Source organism: Rhincodon typus, chromosome 12 (genome assembly GCF_021869965.1).
Source record: "Rhincodon typus isolate 14 chromosome 12, sRhiTyp1.1, whole genome shotgun sequence".
In the NCBI taxonomy this organism is placed as follows: Eukaryota; Metazoa; Chordata; class Chondrichthyes; order Orectolobiformes; family Rhincodontidae; genus Rhincodon; species Rhincodon typus.
The window spans coordinates 52,430,312-52,443,632 of NC_063343.1; the positions used below are offsets into that span (position 1 = coordinate 52,430,312).

At 39.4% G+C, this 13,321-nt stretch overlaps 1 protein-coding gene across 5 annotated transcripts in view; it reads left to right on the forward strand.

Annotated features, from left to right (window-relative positions):
* Positions 1-13,321, forward strand: part of sgcd (sarcoglycan, delta (dystrophin-associated glycoprotein)) — a 216,851-nt gene that overhangs the window by 190,749 nt on the left and 12,781 nt on the right. For all 5 annotated transcript variants that reach the window (XM_048603739.1, XM_048603738.1, XM_048603737.1 and 2 more), the window contains one exon: positions 1,765-1,837. In XM_048603739.1, coding sequence (XP_048459696.1) covers positions 1,765-1,837 — 73 coding nt within the window. The remainder of the gene's footprint in view (positions 1-1,764; positions 1,838-13,321) is intronic.

Here is a 13,321-nt window from a genome sequence, read left to right on the forward strand (position 1 = left end):
GATGCTGCTTGGCCTGCTGTGTTCATCCAGCCCTGCACCTTGTTGTCACAAATCAAGGTTAGGTTGCTTCACTAATATCTTCAAAAACTGATAAGCCTTTGTGCCTTACAAACCTTTAATTGTTTCCAGTAGTCTAGTGAGGATGATATCTATCAGCTACAATATACAGAAAGAGTAGGCACTATGGGGAGTTAGTGGAGGTAATGTCTCTGGACTAGCAATCCAGAACCCCAAGACATGGGTTCAGGTCCTGTTAAAGTAGGTGGTGAAATTTGACTCTTCCAACTCAGTAACATTTTCTCTCCATATCATTTGATCCAGTTAGCCTTAAGATGAGGTTTAGGAATCAAGGGTTATGGGGAATTGACAAGAAAGTAGAGTTGAGGGTTATCAGATCAGCCATGATCTTATTGAATGGTGGAGCTGAATGGTGGATGAATGGTAGACTTCTACTCCTATGGTCTTATGGTCGAAATGAGGTTGACAAAGGAAATTAACTGATCTGTAAGGACTAGGGAAGATTTTGACAAGAGATGAGGGGTAGGATGTGAGGAAGATTATTTTACACAGTGAGGGGCAACCTGGATTCGCTGTGGGTGATGAAGGCAGTTTCGATGAATGATTTCAAGAGGAAATTGAATGGAAATTTGAGCAAAATAAACTTGCAGGGCTAAAAGAATAAAGCAGTGAAATGGGACTTATTAGATTGTTCAAATAGTCAAATGGCCTGATCCATGCTGTAATAACTCTATTTGTAAAGGCTATAGTTTGGAAACGGAAAGCCAGCTAGCTGTTGGGTATCAACAGAACAACATAAAACACTTTGGAAAAGTTTGCTCTCACTTTCCCCAGTCTGCGGTGATTGAGTTAACTGATCCAAACCAGAGTAGTGATACTGCTGTCAGAATGGATGATCCTGTATACTTCAAGACTCTGACATGCTGGGCAAATGTATGTGTGAATTTCAGGTGAAGACAGGATTAGGCTTGTCTGAGGCGCCCTCTTATGGTGAAATAACCTGTCAACTGCTTCTGTCTACTGTTTTACACTTAGGCAATGGCTACTAACACAGGGGTAAAAATGAATGACAAGTATATTTGGAAAAATAACCCAGAAAGGATGCATGTTTTCAAAGTTGCAGATTGAGTTGAAGCATGAACTATGAAGCAGACCACTCATCACGGTAAAATAACAGTCTTGAGACTAGGCAATTTCTCAAATTTACTTTCATTTTTGTTTCCTTTTAGCACATTTGGCACAGTGAAGGAAACAGTCATTGCTTTTTCCCTCAGCCAATTTCAGAATGTGACTTTCCTCACTTCTGAGACCCACGTTGGGTACATGTTTGTTTAATTTAGTGGTCATCTTAACAACACTTGACGCATTTCTAAAGTAATACACCTGAAGTAGTTATATCTGTGGAGCACAAATCAAACCTGGATATCACGATACTGTGACACTGTTTTGGTGCTCTATCATAATGTGTGAATTTTAACTCTTGGCTAGGAAAGCAGTCGAGGGAGCAGCCAGCAGGAAACCTATTTGATTTCAACAGCGAGATCTCATTAAATACCACTGGCTGGTTTGCACTGGTTGAGTAGAAAAATCTCCAGGATGTCAGCAAATTACTTGTTTCTGCATATCTTAGATTTTTATGTGCAGTATTATTGGTGCTCACCAAGTTAACTAATCCAGGTGTGGAAATACAGAAGTCTGAATTTTAATGTTTCTGAGCTAACATTAAATGTTTTTTTTTCCCTGCAGGTGCTGAAGGAGCTGTGTTTGAAAGGTCTCTAGAAACACCACATATCCGAGCTGAACCTTTTAAAGAATTGAGGTATCAAATATGATTTGACAGTTCTTTTTCATTTCTTTCCTATACTCTTCCTTCTTTCACTCTCCTCTCCCTTGTCCTTTCAATTTTCCCTTCTTTTCCTCTTCCCTAATTGTTTATTTTCTCATCAGTTTACACTTTTGTTTTCTTTGTCCTTTACTTCCCATTCCTTTCACCCATTAGATAGCTTCTTTGCCTGTCTTTGACTGTTTGTCTTCCTTGCAAATGTATTTGATTTCTGGAATCAGTCTGCTAATGCTCAAATTGAAGTGACATTGAATGGTGTTGCTCCAGAATTGTTGCCTAAAATATAAAGACTTGACTTGAGTTAAAGGAGTTTACAGCGCAGAAAAAGTCTCTTTGGTTCATCAAGTCTGTCAAAAACAAGCACCTAACTATTTGAATCCCATTTTCCAGCACATGGCCAATAGCCTTGGCATGACGAGCACATAGTTGAGTACTTCTTAAATGTTAGGGTTTCTGCCTCTACCATCCCTACAGGCAGTGGGTTCCAGATTTCCACCACATTAAACCTTCTGCTCAGTAACTTAAATCCATGCCTCCTGGTCATTGATCCTTCCAACAAGGTGAAAGCTCCTTCCTGTCTATCCTGTACAAACCACTTATAATTTTATACATCATCATGTCCCCCTTCAGTCTCCGCTGTTCTAAGGAAACCAACTCCAGTCTATCCAATCTCTTTTCATGACTAAACTGTGATGCTTAGTTTCTGTGACAGAAGCTTTGTAGTTCTTACACAGTGAAGGCAAACATTGCCATAATCCTACCAAGAACATAAGGCTGCTCACTCATTAGAGAGAGGCAACTGGTGGTGGTGGTTTAATCTGAGGGTCACCACACCTCATGGGAGGGGTTGAGAAGGAGAGTCTTTGATCACAACCTCAGCTGATGTGGGAATGGAACCCACTTTGTTGATATCACTGCACTGTAAACAAGCCAACCAGCCAACCAGCCATCCAACCAATTAAGCTAAACCAACCCTTTTGTGACATGGCCATGTATTGGTGTTATGTAGCTATCTTAAGACTTGCAGCGAGGCAGGCAGCATTTGTAGAGAGAACTGGCTAGTTAACATTCCAAGTGTAAATCTTTCTTCAAAACAGAAGAATCCACTCCCAAAACATTAATTATTGACATTGTTTGACAGCAGCTTCTGGTTTTGTTTCAGATTTGGTTTTGCATGTGTATGGGGGCAAGGTTGATTATCAGCAAAAGCACCACATGGATGCCCTTCTATTCCTTACGTTGAAGCCAGGGACACAATGTGAAACAGGCGGCTGATTCAATCTCAATCATTTTACACAAATGCTACAGCCCAGGTGTATGTCCACAATTAATTTTAATTAACACTAAAATTTGAACCAAGATTAAATTTCTTTGGAAAAAAATGACCATTGCAGCATCACAGACTTAGGGTCATTTTTTAGTAATGATCAATACCTGTAAATCTCCAAAGAGAACAAAAAAGTGAGTTGATTTTGGCAATTGCCTGTTGTTCAGCACTTCAAAGTTAAAGAAAGAGGACTACAAACCCATGTTAACAGTATGAAAGCTCAGTACCATTGCTTGTTTTTTCTTAATCAGATTTTAGTTATTGTGAGGAAAATATTTGCTTCAGCATCTCCATTTGCTTGTAAAAGATCTAAAAGCTAAATGAATTGTACTTGAAACCTTGACTTCATCAGTAGAAAGAACAACTAAAAAGTGAGACTACAGGGAAGTTTGATCCGAGAATTGAATGAGCACAAGAAATTACTTGACATATGAGAAATTTATCTTTTAACTGCTTGGCACATGGCAAGCTTTCTCTTTAATCTCTTGGAATGCTGCACACTATCCATTTAATCCTTTGGTGTTTATCAGAATCTCATTGTAACTTTCACTTCCCACTGTCGGTATTTACCTATAATCTCTCCTTCATACCATTAATATTGAAGTTTCAAATAAAATGAGTTTAGCTTGTGAGGTCATTTAAATGTGGTCTTTTTAAGATGCAGCTGGACGAGTTGCAACTAATATTTCCTTTACAGTTATAGAATGTACTTAGCCCTACATCGGTGCCTCAAATTCTCAACTCCACCAAATCAGATTTGTGCATCTCCCCTCCTTTCACCCTGCTGTGATAACCATATTTGCGGCCTTCAAAATCCCGTACTTTGGAACTTCAACCCTGTTTCCTCAGGTTTTCATGTCCCTTCCTTCCTTTTGTTAGTGAGGTTGCCCAATTTGTTATGGTTCCAGACGGGATGCCTGAAATTGTTAAGCCCCTGGGTAAGGAGGGACAAACTGGCTCTGCTTCTTTAATCATCCCCACTCCCTTGTTTGTTCAAACAAGATTAATTTAAAACCAAATTCCTTTCCTTGTGAAGAAGGGTCTAGGCCTGAAATGTCAGCTTTCCTGCTCCTCTGATGCTGCTTGGCCTGCTGTGTTCATCCAGCTCTACACCTTATTATCTCTCTCTCCTTTCCTTGTGGATACCTTTCTCTTGAACCCAAACTTCTGTTTTAAAAGAGGCCAATTTAACCTGGTTTTATTGAGTTAATAAACAGTTTATTAATTATTAATTATAAGAAGAATTAGTAACACAACACATGTGCAAGCAGGGTAGAAATAAGAGTTGAGTCCAGAAAATAAAAGTTTTGAAGAAACAGATACATGGCTCAGTCTCTGAATTTTTTCTGATAGTTAAATGTTCTGACCTCTGGTGGCAGAGGTTACCTGTAGTGTTAACTTTGTTGGTTGAAAAGTTGATTTCAAGATTCTTGACTTTGCAGGTTGTTTGAGATTCAGTTGTTCTGATTCCTTTCAACCATGAGTGAATTCCAGTATTCAGGGAAAGAGAGAGTCCTTTTGTATCCTGTTCCCTTTTGCCTAGTTTGATAGGTAGTTGGTTTCAAGAACTCTGAGTGCAAAAATCCCTTTACCTGCAACACAACATGAGTCAGCTTCAGATGTGGCCTTCAGAGAACACTGATGCCCGAACCCAGACTGGCACACATGAGAACATTCAATCCCACTAGCACATTCCAGATGAGGTGAAACTTGCGTTAAGGTGGCTTGCTGTAGACAAGAAGGTTGTCAGTCCTCATTATCTTTGAAATCACAAGAGATCAGAGACCATTCTGTTTTGACTTGCCTCTTCTCCCTTTGAAAGGTTATTGTTTGAAGTTCCCTTCACAATTCTATTTATGACATTCTGTTAGTTTGTCTCTCCAGACAGCTGCTTAATGTACATGTACATCCATTTTTACAACGTAAAAATGTCAATACCATTTCAGGGTTCTGACCCTTGCTCATGATGTTTGGAATTTATTTAAAACTCCTTAATTGAGAGCAGACTGATGGTCACTTCTCCCCACAGCTCCTTCTTTAACTCCATGTGACTTTCATAATGGATTAGACCATTATTAAGTAGGTAGATTTTTTTTTACGTTAATGATGCTATAAAATGCAAGTTGATTTAAATATAAGTGAGCTTTCAAGGTTTTGATTTTGTTTTATTGCTCTCGGTAACTAAATAAGCCCTGAATATGGGTTAAATTGACAAAAACCAAAAGAAACTCAAGGGTTTTAAGATTTTCAGGAATCGCTCACTTATTAAAAAATAAAATGCTCCAGCTTTGAAATTCTCTATTTAATTCTTGACCTGACTTGGTCTTAGGTCACGTTCAGTCATGTTAGGTACTTCCTAGATTGGCTGGTTGTCTGCTTCTTATTGAAATTAGCTCCCACTGACCTATTATCTACAAAGTGGGTGATTGAGGAATTGGGAAGGTAACAATGAAACCTCCCTGGGATAATCCTACTTTATGCACAGATGCACCTTCATTCTCTCTGAAGACAGTTTGAGTAATGGGCAAGATAATATTTGGTTTGGATTCTTAAACTGCCCTATTCTCTAGCAGTCATTTTTGCTTTAGGCATAGAGTTGGGATTGATGGTAAACTTTCAGCATTCACCATCATCAATCCTTTGGAACCGATCACAACTTCAAAATATGTGCAGCATGGTCTGAAAAGCCTGAAGTTTGAATCTGTCACTTTGTGTTCTGATTCAAGCCAACCATGGACCCATCTCATCCTAACCCCACAGATGTCGATCACAGTTGCGTTCAGAATTTCTTCGTTTTCTAGGTTCATCACAACTTTATGCCATAATCTTCACATTTGCCCGATTCAAGAAATTTTAAAATTTCCTTTCCTGGTCAAGGATCTATGAAAATCCCTCTCTGCTCCTATGATGCTGCTTGGCCTGCTGTGTTCATCCAGCCCTGCACCTTGTTGTCTCGGCTGCTTGAATAGCCCTGTGAATGCCCAGTAAACAGTTGAAGTGGTAATGCCTACTGATAGGTGTGAAATTATTGCTAGAGGGAATCAGTCGATTGTTATGCATGACTTAGCTCGAGTTCAGTGGTGAGTACCTTGCTTAGTAATTGACTGCAAACCCTGGGCCACAGACAATATTAGAGACAGTCAGTATAATCAGTATAAGTGCTATTACAATGGAACATGCAGGAATTAGCCTGCTGGATCATTTAACTCCACTTAAAAATTCAAACCATTTGTTTTATGTCCTACCATACAAATTGATGGTTCACTCCTTTTAAAGTCATATGCTTTTGACATTATTGGTGGCAGTCCTGTTTTTTTTTAAACACCCTCTCTCCCTCCCCCTCTCTCTCTCTCCTCTCTGGTCTACAGACATCATAAGAGTCTCTAAATACTATGATGAACACACTGAGTTTAACTGCTTGGCATTTCTTCAGGCAGTATCCTGTTCTGCCACTATTAATGATTGCTGGAAACTTTGAGGAAAAGGATCAAGTCAGGAATATGATGGAATACTGCCCAATTCCCTAAATGAGTGCCATTCCAGCAACACTCAGGAAGCTTGACACCATCTGGGGCACAGCAGTCAACTTGATTGACACTCCATTCACAAACATTCACACCTCCACCACCGTACTGATGGACAGCAGCAGCAACTGTGGACCAACTACAAGATGCACTGCAGAAATACACCAAGGCACTTTGGACAGCACCTTTCAAACCCATGACCACTACCAAGGGCACTGGACACATGGGAACACCATCACCATCAAGTCTCTCTCCGAGCCACTCACCATTCTGACTTGGAAATATATTGCCGTTCCTTCACTGTCTCTGAATCAAAATTCTGGAATTTTATCCCTGAAAGCACATGGGTGTCCCTACACCAAATGGACTGCAGCAGTTCAAGAAAGCAGGTCATCACTATCCTCTCAAGGACATTGGGGGTGGTTGATACCCTAGTCAGTGAAACACCCAACCACTGAATACATTTTCAAAAAGGCAATGAAACAGCTAAATATCCATTAATATGGCTTAATTAGGTAAGAGTAACCTTTCCATGCAATTTGAATCTCTATACCGAGCCTCTGCCCACTTCATATAGAATTCCAGGACAGTATGGTAGGGGTGGAAATTTAATACCTCAAGTCTCCCCTTTGCAGCTCTGTGTTCCCCAGGAACAGTGAAGCGAAAAATCCACCTCACTAAATCCCGAGAAAGAGACCTGTTCTCCTAAATAGAAGTTGGCAGTCCATTTTTTTTTCATAAATCAACAATTCACAAATCGGTTATCCATCTATTTCTGAGAAGTAGAGTGTCTATCTTTGTTTTAAGAGAAAAGCTGCTTCAAATTTATTTTTGTTTGGTTGATGCGCTTTGCAGCAGAAAGGCACTCTCGCTGTTTCTCTCTCTCTCACACATACACACATTTCCTTCCTTCTTCCCCTTTGCCCTGTCAGTAATCTTTCTCCCCATTTTCCTGTCAACCTTATTCTAAATATCCTCCTCTCTGACTTCTTCATACTTTGCTTTTGTACATTGGTTACTCAGCTTCCTCATTTCACCCTCTCATTCTGTTTATGCATCTCTATTTCCAATCAGGAGGCTTGCTTATCAAAAACTAATCTTGTTGTGGTCTCATGAGTGAAAACAAACAGGTGTAGGAGAAGAGAGATAGTAGGAACTGCAGATGCTGGAGAATCCGAGACAACAAGGTGAACACAGCAGGCCAAGCAGCATCATAGGAGAATGCAGGCAGCCTGGAGTCTACCATCGCAGCAATTAGTCTTTATATTAAACTACTGTCTAACATGAGAGGAAAGCAGATGCTGATGAACGCCACATTCAGAAATAAAAAGTCTGAATTATGGATCCATATTTAGAAATAAAAATCTGAATTATGGATATTCACAGCTGATAAGAGCAGCCTTGCAAGTGGAATGTAAGCATATTTCCATACGTTCTGCTTAATGAGGATATGTTGCATTACTTAAACTTCAAATTGCTTCTTTTTGCTTACACCACAGTCTGAACAAGCAGAAAAAGAAACTTAACATTTTCAGGTTACACTGTATTTTTAAATTGTAGAATTACAAATAGTTCCACATGACACCTGCTTCTGTGGGATCCTAAAGTAACTGGAAATAGAGTTATAGTGCTACACTTTTGCCTAGGCCCGATTTTGAATTCTGACCCCATGCTGTATAATTATCTGGATAAAAGGTCAAAGAATTGAAGGAGTTGGTCCCTAGGCCTTATCAGCAGACTTGAAGTGAACTGTTGTGCTGATCGTATCCCCACAAGCTGCTTGTCTAAACAAAGATAATTGTGAAGCAGCAGAAGATGGCTGCGCCAATGGGTGTACCCTAAATAATTCCTGCAATGATTTCTTGGCGCTGAGATAACTAGACTCCAACAACCATAGCCATCTTTTGTGCTACATATGACTCCAAGCAGTGGAAAAGTTTCCTCCAGTGCCCATTGCCTCCAGTTTTATTGTGTTTATTGATCATTCTATAATCATTGAAATGCTGCCTTGATGCCCTGGGCAGTCACTCTCACCAGACCTCTTGAGTTCAGCTGTTTTGCTCATGTTTGGATCAAGGTTGTAACGAAGCCAGGACCTGACTTATTTTTTGAAGAGGAGTTCCGATGACCAAATTCCCTCATCAAAAGCGAGGAGTAACACTTTTTTTGTGTGTTACTTTATCTGTGAAGAAGATCTTGTTACCTTATCTACATGTAACTTGTCCCATGTAGAGAAGACTTTGTGCAGTCTGGCCATGAGGGGCAATATTGCAAATGGTAGGAATTCAAATTTTCATGTAGAATAGGCAGAGCACAGAGAAACCGAGCCTTAAAATCTCACAGTGGGGAAGAAATTTGAAACATTAAGTGCCACCTTAGATGGCAGGGTTGCAGCAAGAGGACCATTCGAAAAGTAAAACAGTGAATGAATTAAGGCATTTTTTTGAAGAACCTATGAAGAAAAAAATTATGTTCAGAGATGGCTTCCACAAAATGTCCTTACATCTTGCATAATTCCAAACTAAAAATTCGTGATTTTTTTTTAATTTTGGCAATTTTTGGCTAATTTTGCAATGAGGATTCCTCACCTTGTTTAGGATGTCAGTCATGGAAGCCTATGCTATAAAGTGGAAATCTCGTTAATGCACCATCTGAAGTGATCAAGGGCAGTGAAACATGACTGGTATTCTTTGAAAAAAAGCAGCAATTGTTTTATTTGTTACCCACTGTTCTAGTTAACTAATCTGTCCCTCAAGGAAAATGGGGAAAACTAACTAAGGCAGAGCAGATTTGAGAAAGGAGAAAGAATGGCAGAGAGAACACGAAAACAAAGAAGAAAGAAAAGCTAAGAGAAAAAAGTATACAGAATCAGAGGTCAGCAAAGGGTTCAGGCACCAATGACAAAAACCATTTATATATAGCACAAGAAAACCATCAAGGAGAAAAAGTAAGTGGTATATAGGGCACCATTTGATCGTGAAATTGGAATAGTGTTGGATTGTAAAGAAAATTTGCTCATGGGAAATGGTTCAAGTGTCTTTGTATTATTTAATTTCCAAATGACATATTTGTCCTTTAAGCACACTGCATCTTTGGTAAATTACTGAACAAATGTTTTGTGGCAAATACTAAATTAAATTGAGCCTCTTTTATTGCTGCTCATGAATAATTAAATGTGAACATTATTCAGTACCAGATGATTGGTATAATACTCAATGTTATGCTTAATTGCCTAATAAAAAGGATTTTTTTCCCCTCTGATGTATTATAATCTAAAGACTTGCAAAGGTCTATTCTTCCAGCAAAGTGGAATGCCGATCTCAAAAGTTGTTTGTCCACTTCTTCTATCTACATAAGAAATGCTGTTAATGAAGAACTCATCTCTCTGATCCTCCTCAGTCAGGTGTCACCATACAAAGCCTGATGTAACACTTTGTGTCTATGACTATGAATTCACTGGGCTCAGTGATGGTAATTGGTAACTCCATGACCTCTTCCTAACACAAGCCACTTTTCTTCCTTTGTCTTCCTCGTTGTAGTATTATTGAATATCTGAATTCATAAATTCTAATGCATTTTATTTGGTTGAGTACCAGCAGTGGTGGAATTAAGTTCTTAAATGGCCCCGAAAAAGCCTTAGTTAGCTTCTGGACAGAGTGGCCAGCCTTGATTCTTCCTTTCCTGAACTAATTGGCAGGGAAACAGAAAGAGGACAGAGTCATCTCCCCACGCATAGTCAAACAGCGCGGAAACAAATCCTTTAGTTCAACTGAACCATGCAGACCATAACCCCAAAGCAAACTAGCCCCACCTGTCTGCGCTTGGCCTATATCCCTCCAAACTCCTCCCTGTCTGAGGAAACTGGCCACCCCCCCTCCCAGCCTGCCTCTGAGGAAGGTTAAATTCTGCCCATAGTTGCAAGGTGACCAAGGTTCAGAAATAAATATTTTGTGATATACAAAATTTCAGATGGACAGATAGAATGGGAAAAAAACAGAAATATCCATGAGAAGTATCCAGTAAGAAAGGACCTTGGCACAAATCATCCGGAAGTAATAAATTAGGAATCATAAAGGTCAGAAAGCCCTGGTGGGAGTAGTTTATAGGATACCTAATATAGATGATATCATTGGACAGAGCATTAAGCAAGAAACTATTGGAGCTTGTGACAAAGGTACATTACAATGGGTACTTTAATCTTCACATAAACTTATCAAATAAAATTGGCAAAAGTCTGGAAGCTGAGTTTAAACAATGATTTCACCATAGTTTCCTCAAACAGTACAATTTGTAAGCAATTAGCTGTAAAGTTATTTTAGAACTGGTATTGTGCAGTTAGATGGACTTAATTTTGTAACCTCACTAGGAAAAATCATCTGGGAAAACAAGATCACAATACAACTGAATTCCATTGGAAGTTTGAGTCTCACATACTTTGCTCCAACATAAGAATCTTAAACAATGCCAAATACATAGCTACAAGGAGACTGCTGACTTTTCTGAGAATGGTAATTTTAGGAATTGTTTTCCATTGTTGTTTATTCTTTAATAGCAATGTAGACTCACCTAAAGCATATAATTTATCATTCTCAAATGGGTAATGTTATTAATAGTTGCAAAAGAACATGTTTTCTTTTCTGTTCTGATTGTCACTGTGGTATTATCCTGTGACTTCACTTTTTCCTCCTGACAGTTTGGAGAAATCTGGAATAAATAGCATATCAAGTTTTTTTTTCCAAAATTAACAAATAAAATGAAATTCAATATAGATCTGATTGTTAGAAAAAACAAGAATGAACCCACTGACAGCTTAAACTTAGCATGGGAAGAGATAAACTCGCATCAGAAAGTTAAGCTGATCGGCACTAATAAAACTTACAGCTGATGGGGAAACTTGAAGACTTGAACAGGCAGCAAAAGAAGGCTTGCATATGACAGATCCATTCAAAGATTTTAATAAAATAAAACATTGCATGCTGGGTTTGGCTGTTTGTTGAACAGTTCCTCGTCTCTTATCAACTGCCAAGTGAAAACTCAATAACTCAGATGCATATGTTATTTGCCTATTGACTATTTTCCAACTGGTTGAGGTCAACAATATCTTGTAAGGACAATGTTGGCAGCTGGAGGATGGACAGATGTTTCACTTGAATACCAATGGGTGCAATTTTGGCTTGCAGCTGTGAGCAGGCACAACAATTTTTAGGTTCAGGCTCCGACATTTCTGTGGCATGTTGCAGACACCAAGTGGACACTCTGTTGCAACTGCCTGGTTTTCTGTGCCAGCAGAAAGGTGAGGTCAGTTGAGGAGGGAGAGGGGTAGGAAACAACAGTAGGCCAGAGAATTTTGTAGGGTTTAGATGAGCATAAAATGTGTTTTTGTGAGCCTTTTGTGGGTCCCACTCATGCATCTCAAATGAGGAGGAAGTGGGACTGATAGATGTTGCACAGGTTCCATCCCTTTCTCTAGAATAGGCAGGAGGCTGTTCAAATGCTTTCATGCACTTATTTAAACTAGTTGTATTTTAATGTACAATTTGACAGAGTATGTGCCATGCATGCTAACCTCAGTTATAGGAGCAGTGAGCAGGCTAACCAATGGCTGCTGGGAAAAAGGCAAGATTTTGAGATTTGCATTGTGAAAATTTTAATTGGACCAAAAGGAACAGGCCTTACCTGCTGGCCTTTTCCATGCAATTATCAGCTCAATTTCTGCTTTCTGAAGCTTGCACTCTGCAGCTAAGGACCCCTTTGTCATCAGTATCATTCCGGTAAAATGAAGATCAATCTAGAAGGAAGCTAGGAAATGGTTTGGTGTCTTCAATGGGCACTATTAATTTCATGCCGTTTTTGGGCTCAGGTTGAAATTTCTCCCAGTCATAAGTTTCATGCATGGCAGACCCTCAAACTCCATGAACTTCATCCCATATGTCTCATGCCACCTGTCATGATAGGTGTCTCATTTGTAGACCATCCACAGTTGGCTAGCTCATTGGATCAAGGGTCGGTTTGTGATGCAGAATGATACCAACAGCATGGGTTGAATTCCCACACTGGCTGATGTCACAGTGAAGTTCCCACTATCTCAATCTCGTCCCTCACCTGAGGTGTGGTGACCCTCAGGTTAAGACACCACCAGTTGTATCTTGAGTGAAAGAGTGGGACCATGGTGACTCTATCTTTTTATTTAATTATTTTAGTTCAAACTCAGAAGGCCTTGACAGAATTCTTGGGAATTCTGGATACAATATGTGCCAAAAATGAGAAGTAAAATTTCAGTACTCCTCTCCTCCTTTTATTCTAGTTAGCAACTTAGGAGAGGATTTGTGTTTTCTTCAGAGAAATTAGGTACATGTCTGCCTATTCACTTGGACTAATTCCTTCCACTCCTGGGAATTTTGTTTCTGTTTGTGATGTGTAGCTACATAACAAGGTGTAAATATTAATCAAAAACTGCTTATTCAAGACTTACAATTACAATTGCACTTTTCCATACTGGTCTCGGAGGATCTTCTTTGTAGGTCAACAATTTAATCCTCATCTAACCACATTGTTCTTATTCCAAGACAACAAGGTGCAGGGCTGGATGAACACAGCAGGCCAAGCAGC